Source organism: Aspergillus tanneri (assembly GCF_003426965.1).
Source record: "Aspergillus tanneri strain NIH1004 chromosome Unknown AapTan_10_pilon_pilon_pilon, whole genome shotgun sequence".
Lineage (NCBI taxonomy): Eukaryota > Fungi > Ascomycota > Eurotiomycetes > Eurotiales > Aspergillaceae > Aspergillus > Aspergillus tanneri.
Genome location: NW_022984637.1, coordinates 383413 through 400338, shown reverse-complemented (window position 1 = coordinate 400338; position 16926 = coordinate 383413). Strand labels below are relative to the sequence as shown.

General features: G+C 47.1%; 6 protein-coding genes across 6 annotated transcripts; 5 read left to right on the top strand and 1 right to left on the bottom strand.

Moving 5' to 3' along the window:
• Positions 1–3272: 3272 nt before the first annotated feature.
• On the bottom strand, positions 3273–3516 carry ATNIH1004_001953 (uncharacterized protein; the record flags this gene model as incomplete). The annotated part of the gene is made up of 2 exons (XM_033566648.1): positions 3273–3358; positions 3426–3516. 2 exons carry the CDS (start codon positions 3514–3516, stop codon positions 3273–3275), a joined length of 177 nt encoding a protein of 58 aa, XP_033420850.1.
• Positions 3517–5899: 2383 nt separating this feature from the next.
• ATNIH1004_001952 (uncharacterized protein) lies at positions 5900–6574 on the top strand (the record flags this gene model as incomplete). Its single annotated transcript, XM_033566647.1, has 3 exons — positions 5900–6122; positions 6185–6251; positions 6310–6574. 3 exons carry the CDS (start codon positions 5900–5902, stop codon positions 6572–6574), a joined length of 555 nt encoding a protein of 184 aa, XP_033420849.1.
• A 3249-nt stretch (positions 6575–9823) lies between these two features.
• ATNIH1004_001951 (uncharacterized protein) lies at positions 9824–10881 on the top strand (the record flags this gene model as incomplete). The annotated part of the gene is made up of 5 exons (XM_033566646.1): positions 9824–9985; positions 10015–10258; positions 10297–10436; positions 10490–10581; positions 10635–10881. The coding sequence occupies 5 exons, from the start codon at positions 9824–9826 to the stop codon at positions 10879–10881; spliced, it is 885 nt and encodes a 294-aa protein (XP_033420848.1).
• A 177-nt stretch (positions 10882–11058) lies between these two features.
• ATNIH1004_001950 (uncharacterized protein) lies at positions 11059–12018 on the top strand (the record flags this gene model as incomplete). Its single annotated transcript, XM_033566645.1, has 4 exons — positions 11059–11124; positions 11172–11292; positions 11430–11668; positions 11737–12018. The coding sequence occupies 4 exons, from the start codon at positions 11059–11061 to the stop codon at positions 12016–12018; spliced, it is 708 nt and encodes a 235-aa protein (XP_033420847.1).
• A 1265-nt stretch (positions 12019–13283) lies between these two features.
• PLB1_2 (Lysophospholipase 1) lies at positions 13284–14883 on the top strand (the record flags this gene model as incomplete). The annotated part of the gene is made up of 3 exons (XM_033566644.1): positions 13284–13400; positions 13820–14066; positions 14138–14883. 3 exons carry the CDS (start codon positions 13284–13286, stop codon positions 14881–14883), a joined length of 1110 nt encoding a protein of 369 aa, XP_033420846.1.
• Positions 14884–15076: 193 nt separating this feature from the next.
• On the top strand, positions 15077–15403 carry PLB1_1 (Lysophospholipase 1; the record flags this gene model as incomplete). Its single annotated transcript, XM_033566643.1, has 2 exons — positions 15077–15140; positions 15204–15403. The coding sequence occupies 2 exons, from the start codon at positions 15077–15079 to the stop codon at positions 15401–15403; spliced, it is 264 nt and encodes an 87-aa protein (XP_033420845.1).
• Positions 15404–16926: the final 1523 nt, after the last annotated feature.

Sequence of the window (16926 nt, the reverse complement as noted above, 5' to 3'; positions counted from 1 at the left end):
TGGCAAACCGTCTGCGCAAACCGTCACTGCGCCGGTTGCCACAGGACAACAGTGTGAAGACTAGCTACCCACCATTTGCCATGTAAGCATTGAAAAAGCTAGGAGACCGAAATCATGAATATAGCAATTTACTACCAGGTTACTGGGATGGAATTCAGGGCTGGGACTACCACCTAGCTATCATGAGGCATACACAAAAGGAGAAGATATTTTACAGTAATTAAAATAATGAAAGACATTCTAATATGAACCGAATTGGCATTATGGCTAGCCACAGGGAGCTTTACAATGTAGATGGTTGTGTCACGACATATTCTCGTCTTCGATGTATTGCATCACCACCTAGTACTAATGCAGCTATTAATTGGCTGATTCTGCATAAGGGGTACTGTGCAAGATCCATGGCTTACCAAATGAAAATACTAACCGAATAGGCACAGTAGTTTAAGGTAAAGCTTTCCGCTTGCGGTTACGGATTCCACATTTTTGGCTAGTCACACGAGAGCTTTGTGTTTAGATGGTCTATGTCATATTCTAGTTTTTCGATGTGCTGCGTCACCACTTATATGAATGCAGCTATGAATTAGTTGACTTTACAACTATACTCAGCCGAGGACCTTTTTAGCGATGCTTTTAGCGTCAGGTGCCGTGATGCATCTGCTCTATCTGCTGCATAACGCCAGTGATGATGTCAAAGGCAAACACGCTACAAATAAATTAAACCTTCTTTGTTAGGTAGGTGGCCGATTACGATCGTCTTAATGTCCAGGAATAGGCCTTCGTAGTATCTTGTGGAATTATCTTATACCGCGGGGCTTGATTGCTTCTGATACTATAAGAACACACGCAAGGATAAGTGTACACATGCGAACAGGAAGCGATCTACATAAGACTTACCCATGGTATTTTAACTTCAAAGGAATATTGGCCGCTTTGGGAGCAGAGCTTTTTAGCAATAAGTTTAACTCTTGACCGCGCATCCCGGCACCCGCGATTGATCCAGCGTCCTGAGTTGTAGGGTGTCGGTGTCCTCACATAGGCGGCAAACAACCGGTGGGTACTCCTCGATTTAATCTGATCAGCTAGCGCGGGGAAAGCCCTCGTGCATTAAACGCGGGCTTACTTTCTACCTCCAAAGAAACTGCCATGGAGAGAGCAGGTGTCAGGATTATCATACATGGCGTCACCTCTTGAATAAATGGTGGAGCTTCCATAGTACCCCAGTGGCACTACAAACTCATCGAATCGTACTCCACTTTCTGTCTCCTTGCATGATGCCAACAGTTCCATTGCACTATGGCTCCTCTGTCAGAATATTGTCGAACTTATAATAGTAGCTGGTCAGCCTTTGCTCGATAATTGTTTGCTGGGCATTCACGGTTTGTTAATATACAAATAAGTCTACGGTGCCCTTTATACATTCTTGTCATCTCGCTGCGGTGGCTAATATTGCTCAGTATTACCCAGAACCGGGGCTGCCCATCAAAATGTTTGCGCACAAGATGGCACGATCAGGGTTTGAACAATAATGAAAGAGCATCCCTGATCGCGAGGGCAGATGCAGCCGTATGTAACCTTCCATTACTACCAAACTGGGGCTTGCAGCACAACATGTTAAAATCACAGCAAGAAAATTTCACGAAAACGGGCGACAAAGAGAGAAATCCTCCCCGTGATCTTGGCTGACACAGAGATCAAGAGCAATGACGAATTCGCCGTGAATTTCTGCGGCCGACTCGGAACCTACTGATACAAAAGGTACCCTTGATCTTACTGATCTAGATGATGACTGCATCGCTACTCTCTCTCTTGGAAGGTTACCTTTCTGGTCGAAAACGAATACATTTCAGGTGCAAAACATCAGATCCGGCTATACTGTGACTGCGGATGGCTACAACAGGACTGGTAGCGGACTTGGTACTGCAGTAGTAAAGGTCGTCAAAGGTTAAAACGGGAGTTTGGCTTCAATTATCTACCATTTCCCACAAAGCTTGGGCAGGAGTTAGTCGCACTTCTGTTGTATATTGTTAATCTGTACACTATCTCGAAGGATGATTGTGTCAGATAACAGATAGTCTAAACCTTTAGTTTCCTCTCTCAGTACATGCCATTATTATAATGTTTTGAAATACTTAAAACCTCCACGAATTGAGAGAAGGACCAGAACCACCCCCGATAGTCCTACTCCGCCAAAGCCCGCTTCGCCTTTTCCCTCATTACTATAAACGCTAATAAAGCACATTTTCAACTGTCCTTTTCTTTTTCCCCAAACACAGCTCTTTTTATATGATTTGCTGATCGTTTCAGAGCCACAGCGTGCGACGAAGAGAGCGTCACCAACGCCTATCCCAGATAAAATTATCTAGTGGATCGATCTGTGAAGAGAAAGTCGGTGAAATGTTAATAACCCTTCTGTGTAATATAATGATTTTTTCGGCCAAATTAGAACACCACTCAAAAGTTTCCGCTCGCGCAATGGATGACCATGATATCATTATATAATCCCCTCACCAGTTTAAGGGCCATAACTAATAGCCAACGACGATGATACCGTGCTCCAGGAGAGCGTCTGAAGTAACGACTTTCCATCGCCCCATTTACATTTCTGAATGCAACGTCTATGACAAATTCATCGTCTCACTAAGTTATATGACGAATTAGTTGCGATATATTCTTGGAATTGTGTCTAGCTGAAGTACGTGTTCTTATGGCGTGCAGGAAGTGTAATGGTCATCACTTGCACATATTCACCTAAGGTCCTGCAAAGCCATCCGAGTAACAGACGGGTTTGTGGAGCTTTTTCTAGTTCACTTTCTAATTTTACGTGCCTTTCTTTACTTTTGTTTTAAACTTTTTTGTCTTAAACTTTTTTTCTCATAAAGAGAATGATTATATAGGAGACCTAATCTGCATTTTAGTTCTATTCGCTCTACTATGTACTATAAAGTATCTAATATTGATTTCGACTTGGCGCCGTCTAAAACTAATTTGGACTCTGGACAAGTCAACACATATTTAATGCAATAATTTAGTGGTCTGGTATGAAAGCAAAAAGGCCGTTAAGCAAAACGTAAATAATGCATTATATAATAGAGACTGACAAGGATAATAGGTCATAGTTATCAATAGCTTGCTGGATCCTTTTTCATATGCTTTTAAAGCTATGTCTCATTCATATAATACCCTTTGCTTTCTTGCTGGCCGGCAGCTGCTCTTGGTGAGAGTATTCTCGAGCGGGCTGTGTTGCAAACGATAGCCGACGTGGATATATCTCATTTGCCCACCGCGTTTTGCATGCCAGTGCGGTCCCACAAGCTCTCAGTGACGGTGCCAATGCACTTGAGGGTGGATGTGGCACCTATAATGGGGTCTGGTATGCGTGGCATGCCAGACAAGAATACACCTTGGGATGAGCCACAGGATACCGTGGAAAGAGTGTTTAGCGCTGTTGCCGCGCAGCATAAAGATGGGAAGCCAATTACTTTTCTCTGGCTGGACATTAAGCACCCAGGCCATTGTTCTTCGGCAGGCAATGGTGTATCATCACAGAGCTACAGCAAATGGCACAAAAGAAATTGAAGTCCGTTGGTGTCGAGTTCTCTATGGCTTCAGCCTGGACCATTCTAACAGCGGAGCCTGGGGAGACCATTGCTAAAGAATTTGACGGCAAATGAAGCGATGGGCTTAAACGCCAGGCTCAATCGGCCATCCACGATACATTCTCTAGTAAACAGAATAAAAATATGATCCCTTCACATCAGAGGGTTATAGACTTCGGGTTTTCGGCTCTCTGGTTGCCTCGTATCATGGATTGCCACAACGATAGAAAGAAGGGGAAATATAGCGGCGTCTGCTATGAACTAAGTGCAGCATCAAAGGCGCGATCGTGCTAAACCAGGCCCAGGATTAAGAAAAAGGTCTTTGGCTGGACAATTACAGATAAAGGGAAAACACCGACACTGCGGGAACCTTGCTGGGGATTCGCGAAGGTTGATGGCAATCTGCGGCAGAAGTACTCTCATTATTGCCGAGACAATGAAAGCAATCGTATTGCCATACGAGAGATCAAGAAATGGCTATGGAATAACTCCAAAACACACCGTGCGGCAGGCCAAGGAGATAGCCCTTGGTAACAGTTGTCGCAACTGTGAAATGGTCCCTTATTGTTTGGTGGGTGAGTAGCTTTCAGGGTTCTGAGCAAGGGATGGTTGATTTGTGTAATATAAGGGAGACTACAAAAACCATCGCCATGTGTGTGACGTCCTGCCGCCGGAATGTAAATCTACCAGAAGTATGACATTACCAGCCGTGCACTCCATGTTTCTGATTCCTTAGGTGGATCATTGCTGCGTGAAACGGATTTAAAGTGAATAATGTTTGTTTCCCTTCAATCTAAAACCTACATCCAATTAACGGTTCGAGAAAGGGACATGCAATAAAAGGATGTGCAAATCCTGACTTGACATTAACACCGATATTTAAGCATGCATCCATAAAGTACGCTTATTACCAATTTTGATGCAGATCTAAGTTGCACGCTGCGAAGGACCCCATGGTTTGAGGTTCTCCAATTGCGTAAACTGTGGTGTTCAGCATATCGAATATGCGTGATAGTTTTGGTAGGCCATTATTTTTGAACAAATCCATTGTATGAAGGAAAGTTTGTTGAATATTTTTGGATATACATAGTTTGTTTAATAATTGTTACAAGGTCTTTTGTCGCATTTCCCAGCGCACTTCCGCGATTTTATCGCGCAAAGGTATTGCTATTTAATCACGAATTAACTTAGTAATCTAACAAATAAGATTAGTATTTATACTGGTTGGTAGTGTTACTATATTAATATTATTTATCTCTGGCTTCCTTTATAGGATTAGATATTAGTTAAGGGCTGCCTTCTTACTCTATAAAAGGGCCATTAGCAGTTAAAGCTGGTGTTTACTAATAAGGGGGAGTCTGCGGTGCAGTTATTTTATCCTTTCTTTGGAGTTTTTTAGGCATCGCGGTGGTGATACTACAATAATTATCGCAACTGGTAGCTTGAATCTAGGGGTAAATCCGCATTAGAAGTAAACAATGAATCAGTAAATAATAATTTAACCCCCTAGAACATGCAATAGGGTGGAATAACGATATAAAAAAAACAGCAGGTAGATTAGTGCTAGCCAAAGCGATTCCGTATATTTTTTATAAACAAAATGGTCTTCGTTTAGCTTGAATTGAGGTCATAACCTGTTGGAAGCGATTGCTTGTTTCTATTGAACGGGTGGCCGGGTCGCCGCCAGGTTACAGTGTTGCTAAAAGCGAGCTTACATAAATGATGACTAAGCGAGGTCGAAACCGGGGCAGGCGCCCGTAGCGGCAATATGCTCCAACATTGGTTGGTCCCCATCTAGATAAGCTAGACAGCTTGCCCGAGCCCCTGCTACTGGCGTGTAGCTGGTATACTGTACTTCTGCCACATTCCTTCCCCTGAGCGAATAATCATAACATAACGCATTGTGGATGTGTTAATGTGTAAGACATATGACGATAGACAGAGAGTTAATAGTGTCAATGCTGGTGTTAGTCGATAGAAACTTAGATCTGAAGTCGCCAGGAATGTGGTGATGTTTTCAAGTGGGCTTGGCGGATCGGTTCCTCTCGGCCGAGCCATTGCGTCATATTTCTCCCTATATTCAATGATTCGAATATTCCTTTCCTATTCTACTCTCACTCTAGAATAACTACAATAGACGCGACTAATTCTAACATCCGCGGGGACCAACGGTCTCATATTTCTCGCAAATACACGGCAGGATGGCGGCGTGTGATCAGCAATTTCAGTCCATCGTATGACCTCATCGCATCCATGTTGAAGCGCATCTATTAACGGCTCGCAGATGGTTCTCAACCACAATGGGGACCGGAATTGTTGGCATTCTCTTCCACATTATTCCGTTTGAATATGCAGCGTTGGACTACATGGCCGTTATTTTCTTCGTCCTGAATGCCATCCTCTTCGCCACCGTCTTCTCCATGTCCATCCTGCGATATGCGCTCTACCCCGAGATCTGGGGCGTAATGATCCAAGATCCCGTCAATTCACTTTTCTCGCTACTTGTCCCATGGGGCTCGCCACGTTGATTGAGATGTGGGTGTTTATCTGCGTGCCAAGGTGGGGTGATTGGGCGCGTACGACAGCCTGGGCACTGTGGATTGTCGACGCGGTTGCTGCTGCGTCAGTGACGGTATCGTTATCTTTTGTCCTGTTAGTTTTCCACCGATGGTATTCGCAAAGATCCTAACATATGCCTAGCATATCACAGAGCCATGTCACCTCGCTGGAACGCAGCCACGGCCCTCAATTACTCCCGATTGCTGCAGCGATTGTTTGCTTCTGGAGCCAGTGCGGAAGTAGCTGATATTTTTGACCTTACCCCCGCCAAGGGGACAATGGTTACATCCTATGTGCTCTGGGGAATGGCGACACCCATGGCAATGATGGTTTGGTTATTTCGGCATCGGCTGGCCGTCCATAAGCTCCCATCGCGGGGAGACAATTGTGAGCTGCTTTCTGCCTGGGCCGTTTAGGTTTGGTGGTTCAGGTAACTGTCAGTCCATATGAATGGGTATTGATACTGACTACGCACAGCATTCTCTATCTTGGGAAGGTTGCTCGGAAGCTACTTGGAGAGTCTAATACTTTGGATCCACTAGTCGGACATATAAAGCCTATATATTCGGCATCTTGATATCACTGCTCATGTGGGCTTTTGGTCTCATTTAGCTGGTGTTTGCGCTGGCTACTATTTATTATAGCTCGCCGTTTTTCCTTTCAATATGGGCTGGTGGGGTTTTACTTTTCCGCTGGGTGTGTATGCAGCCAATACCATGCTATTGGGCGTAGAGATGGATTTGATGTTTTTAAGATCTGTGGGACGGTATGTGTATCTCCTGTCTATTGGTCTATGCAATAATATAGTCCTGACTGCTTGAAGGTTCCACAGCTGCTGCTGTGGTAATGCTGTGGCTGGTGGTTGCCAGCCGGACTGCACGTGGGGCATGGCAGGGGTAGTTTGTTCACGCTCCTTGTCTGCAGAACCTTAAAATCCAAGGCGGGGATGAAGCTATCACGGATTGATCGGCATATAGATATATACTGAATCCGGGTTTTCATATCTCGATTTAGCTGGCCGGATAGATAGAAGTGCAAATACTCTAGAACAGCAGTGGACAGAGCTAGCCCGTATTCTAAACTAGTGGAGTATTTCTTACATATAATATTAAAAAACCAATAATAGTAATGTGGTTTCCATTTGCTATATATAGAGTAAAAAGCAGTATATATTCCTTAGGAATATGCCCCAGTATCTGGGTGGACCCTCCTTCAGGATTCTGCATTTATCCACTGTAAAATATTCGTGAGTACAACCCTAGGAACCTATTATAATAGGTATGTTTTAGAGGACATGCTTACGCCGATCTATTTTTAGCATGCGTAAAAGTCCTCCTCGCCTGGGTTGGTCATTTCCATTCTTTGTAGACATTTCCACAACTCATAGAATGGGTAGGCGAACAACGTACGACTTCATTTTACTCCCGCATACTGTGTATATATAACGTCGAAATTTTTTTTGTCTACTCTTAAATAATATACTCTGCAGGCATAGCCGGCCAATAAATTTCACAAACTGATCAGGTAAATAATATTACACGGACGTGCTAGATATTATAGATATGTATAAATCCAAAACGAGGTGGTGCCAATTTTAGTAGAAGTCGCCTAGCATATGTCCAGCATCTACAAGGACGTTAAAGCATATTAAATTTTAAGCAGTAAGTTTAGTATCTATTTTAGCAAGCGGAATTTAACAGTTCGTTTAAATTTTTAATTGCTTGCATTATTATAAGCCAGACGCCCGTACCAGCAATCCAAATCCATTATGTCGACTATAATAAGCACCAGCAAGTCTAGCACAGTAGTGCGATTCTAGTTGGTGCGAAATAAAATTTCTTGCTGATCCTAGCATGCTCTTGAAATTACTCTGATAATCAGTTCTTTCCATTTGACAGCAATAATTTTCGGCTCAACCAAACTCAGTAGGAATCCTAGGTCAGCGTTTATTATAACCAGAATGATAAGCAAAGCTGCCCGTGGCATGTCTCCGCTATAGCTAGTGACTTGTAACAGAATTTATCTATGCGTCAGAATAATGTAACTTTTCGAGGGCTGCAGTGATTTACTGGCTCAGTATTCTGCTGCTGCAACCCCCTTGCAGAGGAATCAAGTCTATCTGCAGCTCAGTCTTCATGCTTATACAAACCCTACATATCTCATCCCCCTTTAGTTTGCTGACAGTGCCAATTGAATGATGCCTTTCTAGGCTCCCTGGGGGGTTGGGGGACTATATCGGAACTCTCTCTGTGTTCTCTATTTATACCTGCATGTATCCCTCTGGGCATAAATCCCTACCCCTACATACCAGAATAGCATACCTCTTTCAAGTTCATTCTCTCCTCTTTTAGTTTTTTATTACTTCCTTGGATCAAGTGACTCTGTCCCAGCCACCTCCAATTCCACAAATCATGGCCATTCAAAGGGCATTGGATGCAGTCAAACCAGAGAGAGTCACAAACAATTTACAACAGCTCTGGCAAGCAAATGTTGGAGCCTCGTTCCCCGTTCTTGAAGATTACCATTGTGCAGTCAAAGCTCCAATGCTTACGAAGAACAACGTACCCTATATTACCGTTCTCCAAATATTGACACTGAACCCAAACCCAACTGCATCGACTGATTTCGCCGAAAGCTGTATCCTTCGGGTCAAATGCAAACCAACATCCCATGACACCTGCCAATTGCAAAAATACAGTCACCGGCCACTTTCTAGACGATCTTGAAGCAACCCGAAAGCTGTATGGGGCTGTTGCTATTGAGTAAAACAGTCAGGTTTATATCGCTTTGACGGCCAGGAGTCACCCTGACAGAAAAATTAAGCGCCACTTCAAAGCGACCCTTCAGATTTGAGTAACCAATGGCCTGGTCGAGTTGTGCGGCTGATGGATTTTGTGAAACTGAATGGACGGCAATGGGCAGGGAGTTAACGTTGATGTTAGAGCTGGAGATGATTCAGGATGTCATCAGAGCTTCTCGGGGCTTTTCGACAATCCGACCTCCTCCAATTGGAAGCAGGGATATAGAATCAGCAGCAGATCTAACAGCCTCCCCAATCACTCCATTTTCTCGATGATTACGCCCAATCTAGTCCGGCACACGCCAAGCTGCACCAACTCCAGTACAGTCGGCTACACAGCCAATCCGGAGGGTATCCTCAGCCACTAACCTCGTATCGCAGCCTCGCATCATCTTGGCTGTCATTCTTGCTCTAAATGGCCCCGAAGTAAGAGAAGCGATTGGAAGTAAGTAGGTGGGTATCTCACTGCTCAGACTGCCCGTCACACGATCTAGATTTACACTCAGTCTTGCAGTTGACGAGGTCTCTGACTTTTCTTATCTTCTGACAACACTGGATGCTGTTTTGTATCCATCGTCGTGATGTCGCGCGCATCCATCATGGTAGAGTATCCTGTTCTGTACTTGATTGTAAACTGCTAAGTGAGAAGAATATTGGAGAACATGAGTACCCTTCTAGAGGAAGTCTTTACACCTGCTGAGCAACCCAAGATCGAGTAAGGCGTTCTTCGTCCACTGTTTACTATTCTTTTTTAACATCTCAGCTTTGTGTTCGTCCACGGCCTCAACCCACGTGGAGAAATGACCATCCGTTCGAGACCTGGACCCATCAAAATGGCACCTTCTGGCCCAGAATCTCCTTCCCCATGACATTCCCCAGGCGCGCATCTTCATCTATGGATATAATTCCAACATTACGAACCCGCAGACTGTCGACTGCGGGTGTCAAGGATCATGCTAATACTCTATTGAACTTGTTGGATATGGGCGAAGTCCGCAGTTGGTATCTATCATCTCTGTTCTCTTCGGTATGTTGTGCATGCTAACAGAACGTTAGAACGTCCGACTCCCCAAGATCATCTTCATCGGCCATAGTCTAGGCGGATTGGTGATTAAACAGGTTTGTGTCATGCAATTCCAATGTATATCATCTAATGTCAACTTAGGCCCTGCTCAACGCCCAAAGAAGACCCTAAGTATACCGCCATCCGAACTGGAACCTCCGGCCTCGTCTTCTTCGGCTGTCCGCATCCACGGCACCAAAGGCGTCGAACTGGGCAAGATCGCAGCCAAAGTTGCCGGTTCGTATCAAAAGGCCATGCCAGCAACGATCTGTTAGATTGTTTGGAACATAATTCGCTGTTTACCCGACAGATGAGCGTGCGTTTCTCGCACCAGCTGGAGGATTATAAAGATATCCAGCTTCATCGAGGAAAGGAGGTGTTGCTTGGTGGTTCGGGGCCAGCGTCCATCAGTCACGTTCGTATATCCTCTCCCAATGCTGTGGATCCACTCAAACTCAATCAACACAGCTAGTCGTCGACGAAGAATCTGCCGTCCTGGGCCTCCCCGGTCAGCGTGAGACCCGCCTCAAACTCGACGCAGATCATCGCAGATGTGCAAGGTTGGCTCCCGCGGAGTTCGATGTACAAGCTCATCAAAGGAAACATCAAACAGATCGCAGATTCAGTCCTCGTTGCCGAGCAGGGATACATCCCGCAACCGTCGACGACGTCGCGTCTACCTCCCCTGTGCCTCCCCGGATGCATCTCAGCAGCAGCGCATCCTACCCTCTCAGTCGATCGCCAGCACCGACTGCCCAACAGTCATCGGAACGCTTTTTGTCGCTGTCGATAACGATCCCCGCTCCATGCAGGCCGCAGAGCAAAGAATAATTGGCAGTGGGATAAAGCTCGAGATATAGAATATGCCATCTTCCAGGAACATCTACGGACTCTGGGTCCAGATCACCACAACACGTTACTGGTCGGATATGGCGCGGAGATCGGCCTGCGGTCGGGTACCTTAACAAGGCGACAGGTGGTGTGAATGGGTCTCGAATAACACCCAGCGCGTATTCGACCGACGACATCCTCTCGCCATGAAAGCCGAGAGTCTCATGGGTGAAATTCTCTGCCACAAGGGCAAATACCAGGAAGGCGAGTCGGTATGCGCCAACGTCCCTGGCCAGGCAGCAGATGACCATCGGCGAAGACGATCTCGATACGCTGGAAACCCGCCGAAGACTCGCCGAAGGCGTATGGCTGTCTCGGTCGTCGCGAGGAAGGCGTCGCTGCGGCTGAGAAACGTGCCGCACGGCTGCAGCATCTCCTGGGTGAGAACCACATCCAGGCACTGGCTGCAGTGCTCTGTACCCTGAGCTCGTCGTCTCGAACCATACCCAGACCGAGGTGGAGAGCCGCCGCCTGATTTAACCCGCAGACACAGACAGCCGTTGATGAAATCTCCAAGGTCTCCGCGAATTGCACAATCTTCTCGGTCCCCGACACCCACTCACCATCTGGGGGCTACGCATCCTCGGCGCCAGTCAGATGCAGGCCAGCGCCAGCATCACCGAGCCCTCGGGGCACGCTGCGACGCGCGCTCGCCAGCGCAGAAGGTATCTGGGTGCGGACCACCCGGAGACTATGAACATCGTGGCGCACATGGGCATGATGGCATGCAATGCAGGGCGGCATGGCCAGGTTTTCGTATGGCGCTTCTGGATCTAATGCCGAAATAGCAGTGCCTTGGCTCCAACGGTATCTGACCTGGGCAGAACATCGGCTGGGACGAGGCCATCCCGGTAATACAGGGCACGCTCTCCATGTTGGCCATGATGTATATGACTAGACAGCGGTATCCGCAGGCGCAGGGCTACTTCGATCGACTTCTCGCTTCGTATGATGGGTCAGGCACCGAGTTACCGGAGAATGTACGCACGATGGCGGAACTATGTCCGGATGAATACACGGTTCCTGGAACCGCAAAGAGGATCAAGTCTCCAGGGATTGTTGAAGTCGTTTCAAAGACGAATATAGGTGATGATCCATGCTATTGAATATTACACTATCGACGATTTCCCGATTATCCTATTCCCAATTCTCTAATTCGACCATTTCTCCGACACATTCTTTCTACATCAACCAGTCAGCTACTTGCAAAGTCAGGGACCGATCTAAATACCCAATGAGACTCTCAGAATTTTTCGCACCTGCATCTGTGATCTTCTCATTGACATCGCGCGTCTATTTCGGATCGATTTTTCCTTCCGAACTTTCTCTCCTGGGCATATAGAGCTGCGCTTGTTAATAGCTCCGTTGAATCATGGGAGGGCTAGTTACCCTTTGTCCAGATAGTCCTTGTGATTGCCACCTCTTGCGTGGGGTTCATCCTCGCTGGCTTGGGATTCGGCTTTGTTTCTGCCGAAGAGTTTTGCAACTAGGCAGATAAGCATTTCCATGATTTATTGGTGGATCGCAGATTGCGGGGATCGGGTAGGAAATAAGGGGAGGGGGCATAGGTAGTCCTAGATTTGCGATATAATCTACTCTTTTATCCTGGTTTCTGGAAACGTTGTTTACATTCATAAACTCTTAGCATTCTTTCACTGCTATGTGAGTATTTCTTGCCATGCAGTGATGAGCAAAGTAGAGTGAGTACTGTCAGTCAGGAGGCAGTTATATGCACCGCCACAGGATTTTCACATCCATGGTCCACCCGAAAAGGAAGAATAAAGTGAAAATTGGCATTGCCAAGCGGACTCCGCGGGACTTGCCCAATTGAATGGGGATTGGCCCACGATCTGACCATCCTCCCTGGTGTGGCTAGGCTACAAGATATGTATCCATGGATTGATCAGGGTTTGATGACCCTGGGTAGTTGATCGATTATAGGATATTAATTATATTGATTCTACATCCCATCCAGTGTTGTATACTATTTAATGGCAGTAGCAGTAATATCCAGTACAGACTATACGGTGCAGGCACAATTCTCTTAAAGGAAGTTATGAAATTATGCGAATGATGAGTCATCTTCCGTTACCGGTTCGTGGGGCAAAAAAAAAAAAAAAAGGGCTGCCCAAAAGATCAGAAAAAGGACTGGGAAAAATGCAAAGTGGGGGCCTGGGGCCGAATTTCAGTCTTTCTGAACTGACAATCGCTTCGGAGATGTCTCATCTCTTATCCAGCCACACTGCGCCATAGAAGAGGAGAAATTGCTGCCTGAAAGCACCCTCTCAGGCGCCCCATATGCCTTGTTGTCCCTGGATCACTCAGTCAGCCACGGTGTCCTGTACAGACACAGCGAATACAGAGCAATCCCATGCTAACCTTCAATAATCATGTTGCCTACAGCCCTATGCCACTGCCGGACTCGATTGGGGTCACGATTGGGGGATTATCTCCACCGGGCACCGTATCTTCGTTCCTTGTCGTTCCGGTTGGTCCACGCTAACTGGACGCTATTGACGGGGCTGTACCAACGGTGGATCAGGTGGTTCCTTGGGATAAAATAAATAATATAATGCTCCGTCGTTCTTCTCTGACTGTGAAGTTTCATAGATCTCATGCGGGACCGCCCAATGAAGATCCCTCTTCTGTCCCTTGCGGCAGCTGGTCTGTCAGCGCCGCCTCTCTCCCCTCCGCGTGCCCTTCCCAATGCCCCTGACAGTTTACGCCCCGGCCAATGTCTCCTGTCCTGCCCTCGTCCCAGCATCCGATCCGCCGGAGGTGTCTGCCAAGCAGGACCGACTGGCTCAAGATCCGTCGCAAAGGGACCCTTCAACCCCTGAAGGATCTCCTGGGCCGACTAAACATCGCCTCCTTTGACGCCGCCAAGTACATCGATACGCATTCCAGCAACATCTCCATATCCCTAATGTCGCCATCGCCGTCTCTGGCGGTGGTTGCCGTGCCATGACCAGCGGCGCCGGTGCCCTCAAAGGCCTTCGACAGTCGCACCGACAATTCCCACCGCCAAAGGGCCAGCTGGGCGGCCTGCAGTCGGCTACCTACGTCTCCGGCCTCAGCGGTGGCAGTTGGCTACTGGGTTCCATCGTGGTTAACAACTTCACCACCGTCGGCGCCCTGCAGGCGGACGAGAAAGGTCTGGAATTTGGATAAGAGCATTTTCGGGGTCCCAGCTACAAGGGGCGTGCAGATCCTCAGCACCGCCAGCTACTGGAAACATCTCATCAAAGCGGTGGACGCTAAGGAAGAAGCCGGCTACAACACCTCCATCACTGACTACTGGGGTCGTGCCTCCCACCAGTTCATCAACTCCACCACCGACGACGGTGGCATCGACCACCTGGTCCTCCATCGCCCTGACCGACACCTTCAAGCGCGGACAGATGCCCCTGCCATTGGTCGTTGCCGACGGACGTAACCTGGCGAAAGGTCATCGGCACCAACTCCACCGTCTACGAGTTCAACCCCTGGGAATTCGGCACCTGGGATCCCTCCGTCTACGGCTTTTGCGCCACTGGAATTCCTCGGCTCTCGATTCGAGGGGCAGCAAGTTAGCTGACGACGAGAAGTGCGTGCGAGGCTTCGACAACGCCGGCTTCGTCATGGGCACCTCCTCGTCACTGTTCAACCAGGGTCTCCTGCGTCTCAACAAGACCGATGCCCCGACTTCGTCAAAGGACACCATGTACAAACTACTCAAACATGGACCAAAACGACGAGGATATCGCCGTCTACTCCCCAACCCGTTCTACCGCTACCGCAACGCCACCCATCTACGCCCAGCAGCGCGATCTCGATGTTGTCGACGGCGGCGAAGACGGTCAGAACATCCCTCTCTGCATCCAGTGATCCGGCCCAGTCGCCATGTCGACGTCGTTTTCGCTGTCGATTCCTCCGCAGACACCAACAGCTGGCCCAACGGTTGCCTCACTCGTCCACACCTACGAACGTAGTCTCCACTCCACCGGTATCGGTAACGGAACCGTCTTCCCCGCTGTTTCGGACAAGAACATTCATTAATCTGGGTTTGAACAAACGTCCGACTTTCTTCGGCTGCGATACTAAGAACCTCACCGGCCCGTCGCCCTGATCGTGTATCTGCCCAGCTCGCCCCACACATACCACTCTAACGCCTCCACCTATAAGATGGAGTACTCCGACTCCGAGCGCGACGATATCATCCTGAATGGCTATAACGTCGTCACTCGCGGTAATTCCTCCTAGACGCTGACTGGCCATCGTGTGTCGGCTGCGCGATCATCTCGCTCCGCAGAACGAACCGGTACCACCCTGCCTAAGGCCTGCGAGACTTGTTTCAAAACTACTGCTGGAACGGCACCGTCGATAGTCGGGGCCGAAGAATTACGAACCGGGTTGCAGATGGAGGAGGCTGCGTCTTCTGCTACCCGCGGGCATCTGAATCGGTATTCTGCGCTGATTGCTGTCTCGGTCGCGTTCTTGATGACCATATAGATAGTCACTGGATGATTGGATTGGTTGGTGGCTGGTCATTTTACTTTCTTTTCTGGCCTTGAATATATACCTTGATTTTCTTTGTCCTTTTTTCCCTTCTTTTTGTAGATAGTTTTGCATAAAGCATATAGTTACCTTGGATATAATAGAAATTGCATTCAATAGGTACCTGTGGACTTGTATGTACTCGTAGTTCAACCCAAGTTTATTAGTAGGGAGTCTTAGGCACGAGCATCCTCCTTGATATCCATGGGTCCACCTACGAATTATTGAAGGATGATTGACATCATAGCAATGAACTCATTCTCCATTTTTTTTTTTGACCTTATGATATTTAACGTAGCACTAAAACGTCCGAGAAAAAAAAAAAAAAAGTTACTCCGTGTATGGTGCATCCGACGAGTGCTATTTAAACCCAGCATATCCAGAGGGTTATTCCCATGCACCCTGTTTCGTCGTACCAGGGTTTTCCCCCAAATAGGAAACTGGCCCGCTTTCCTTTGGAGTTGCATGGTTCTCCGACTCCAATATTCGCAAAAGGGGTACCTCCTTTATTGTCATCAGACCATCGTCGTCCCTTGACCTCTGCGGAGGTCAAGCCAATAAGTGCTACAAGTTCTAGCATCCGTTGCATCTCCAGCAGGTAAAACGATGGCAATGGATATGTCGTTGGATTGTGGGTAGTGGGATTATACTGTTCAGGAGAGAACCTGCTCGGTGTGTCGTCATTCCACAATTTTAGACTGTTTGCAGTCGTCGAAATTCTTGAGCCCAAAGGGGATGTGCTTTAGAAGAGACAGCTATGAAAGAGTGGTATGGTAGTTATTGCATCAACCTGCGGGGAGCTATAAAAATTTGGAGACTCTTCCCATCATCGCTTTTTGTTTGATGGGCTTTAAAGATGGCCTTCTACCTCTGCCCTCTATAACCTAGATCGACTTCTGCTACCGCTCAATATACTCGAAGCCTTGAAGCAAGTAAAAGTCGCCAGCCTAAATATATGTTAATCAGCCAACTCTGCAAGATTGCCACTGAGGTGGTCACGAGCCACCTAGGTCACCTGATCACACAAGCAAATTAGGCATTCAATACAATGATCCATATTAGACCTCAAAATAGTGCTATAGCCAAAATTTCTAGACAAAAAATCTTCTCGTTCAGAACACTCTATTGAGGTAGTTAGATTGTTATTCCACCTTCGCCAGCGTGTTTATCAGCTGGCAAAATCAAATGAGCAGACCGGGTATGCCTAAATCTACAGTAATGCGTATTTTTTAGGGACAGGCAAACAAAATGGAGACATTCTTGGGCTTCCTTTTTGACAGGCAAGCCGTCAAGCTTAATCAGCGAGTTAAAGGAGCTCTAGTTAATACGCCATATTCGTGAGAGTTTTTCAAAGTCTATTCTTCAGCCGGAGATTTTTTATTTCTAAATATCTTCATCTCTAAACTACGTGCCACAGCCGTGGTCTCCACACTTTTCAATATGACGGCTGTGTGCAATATTTAAAGCGTAGTTGATGA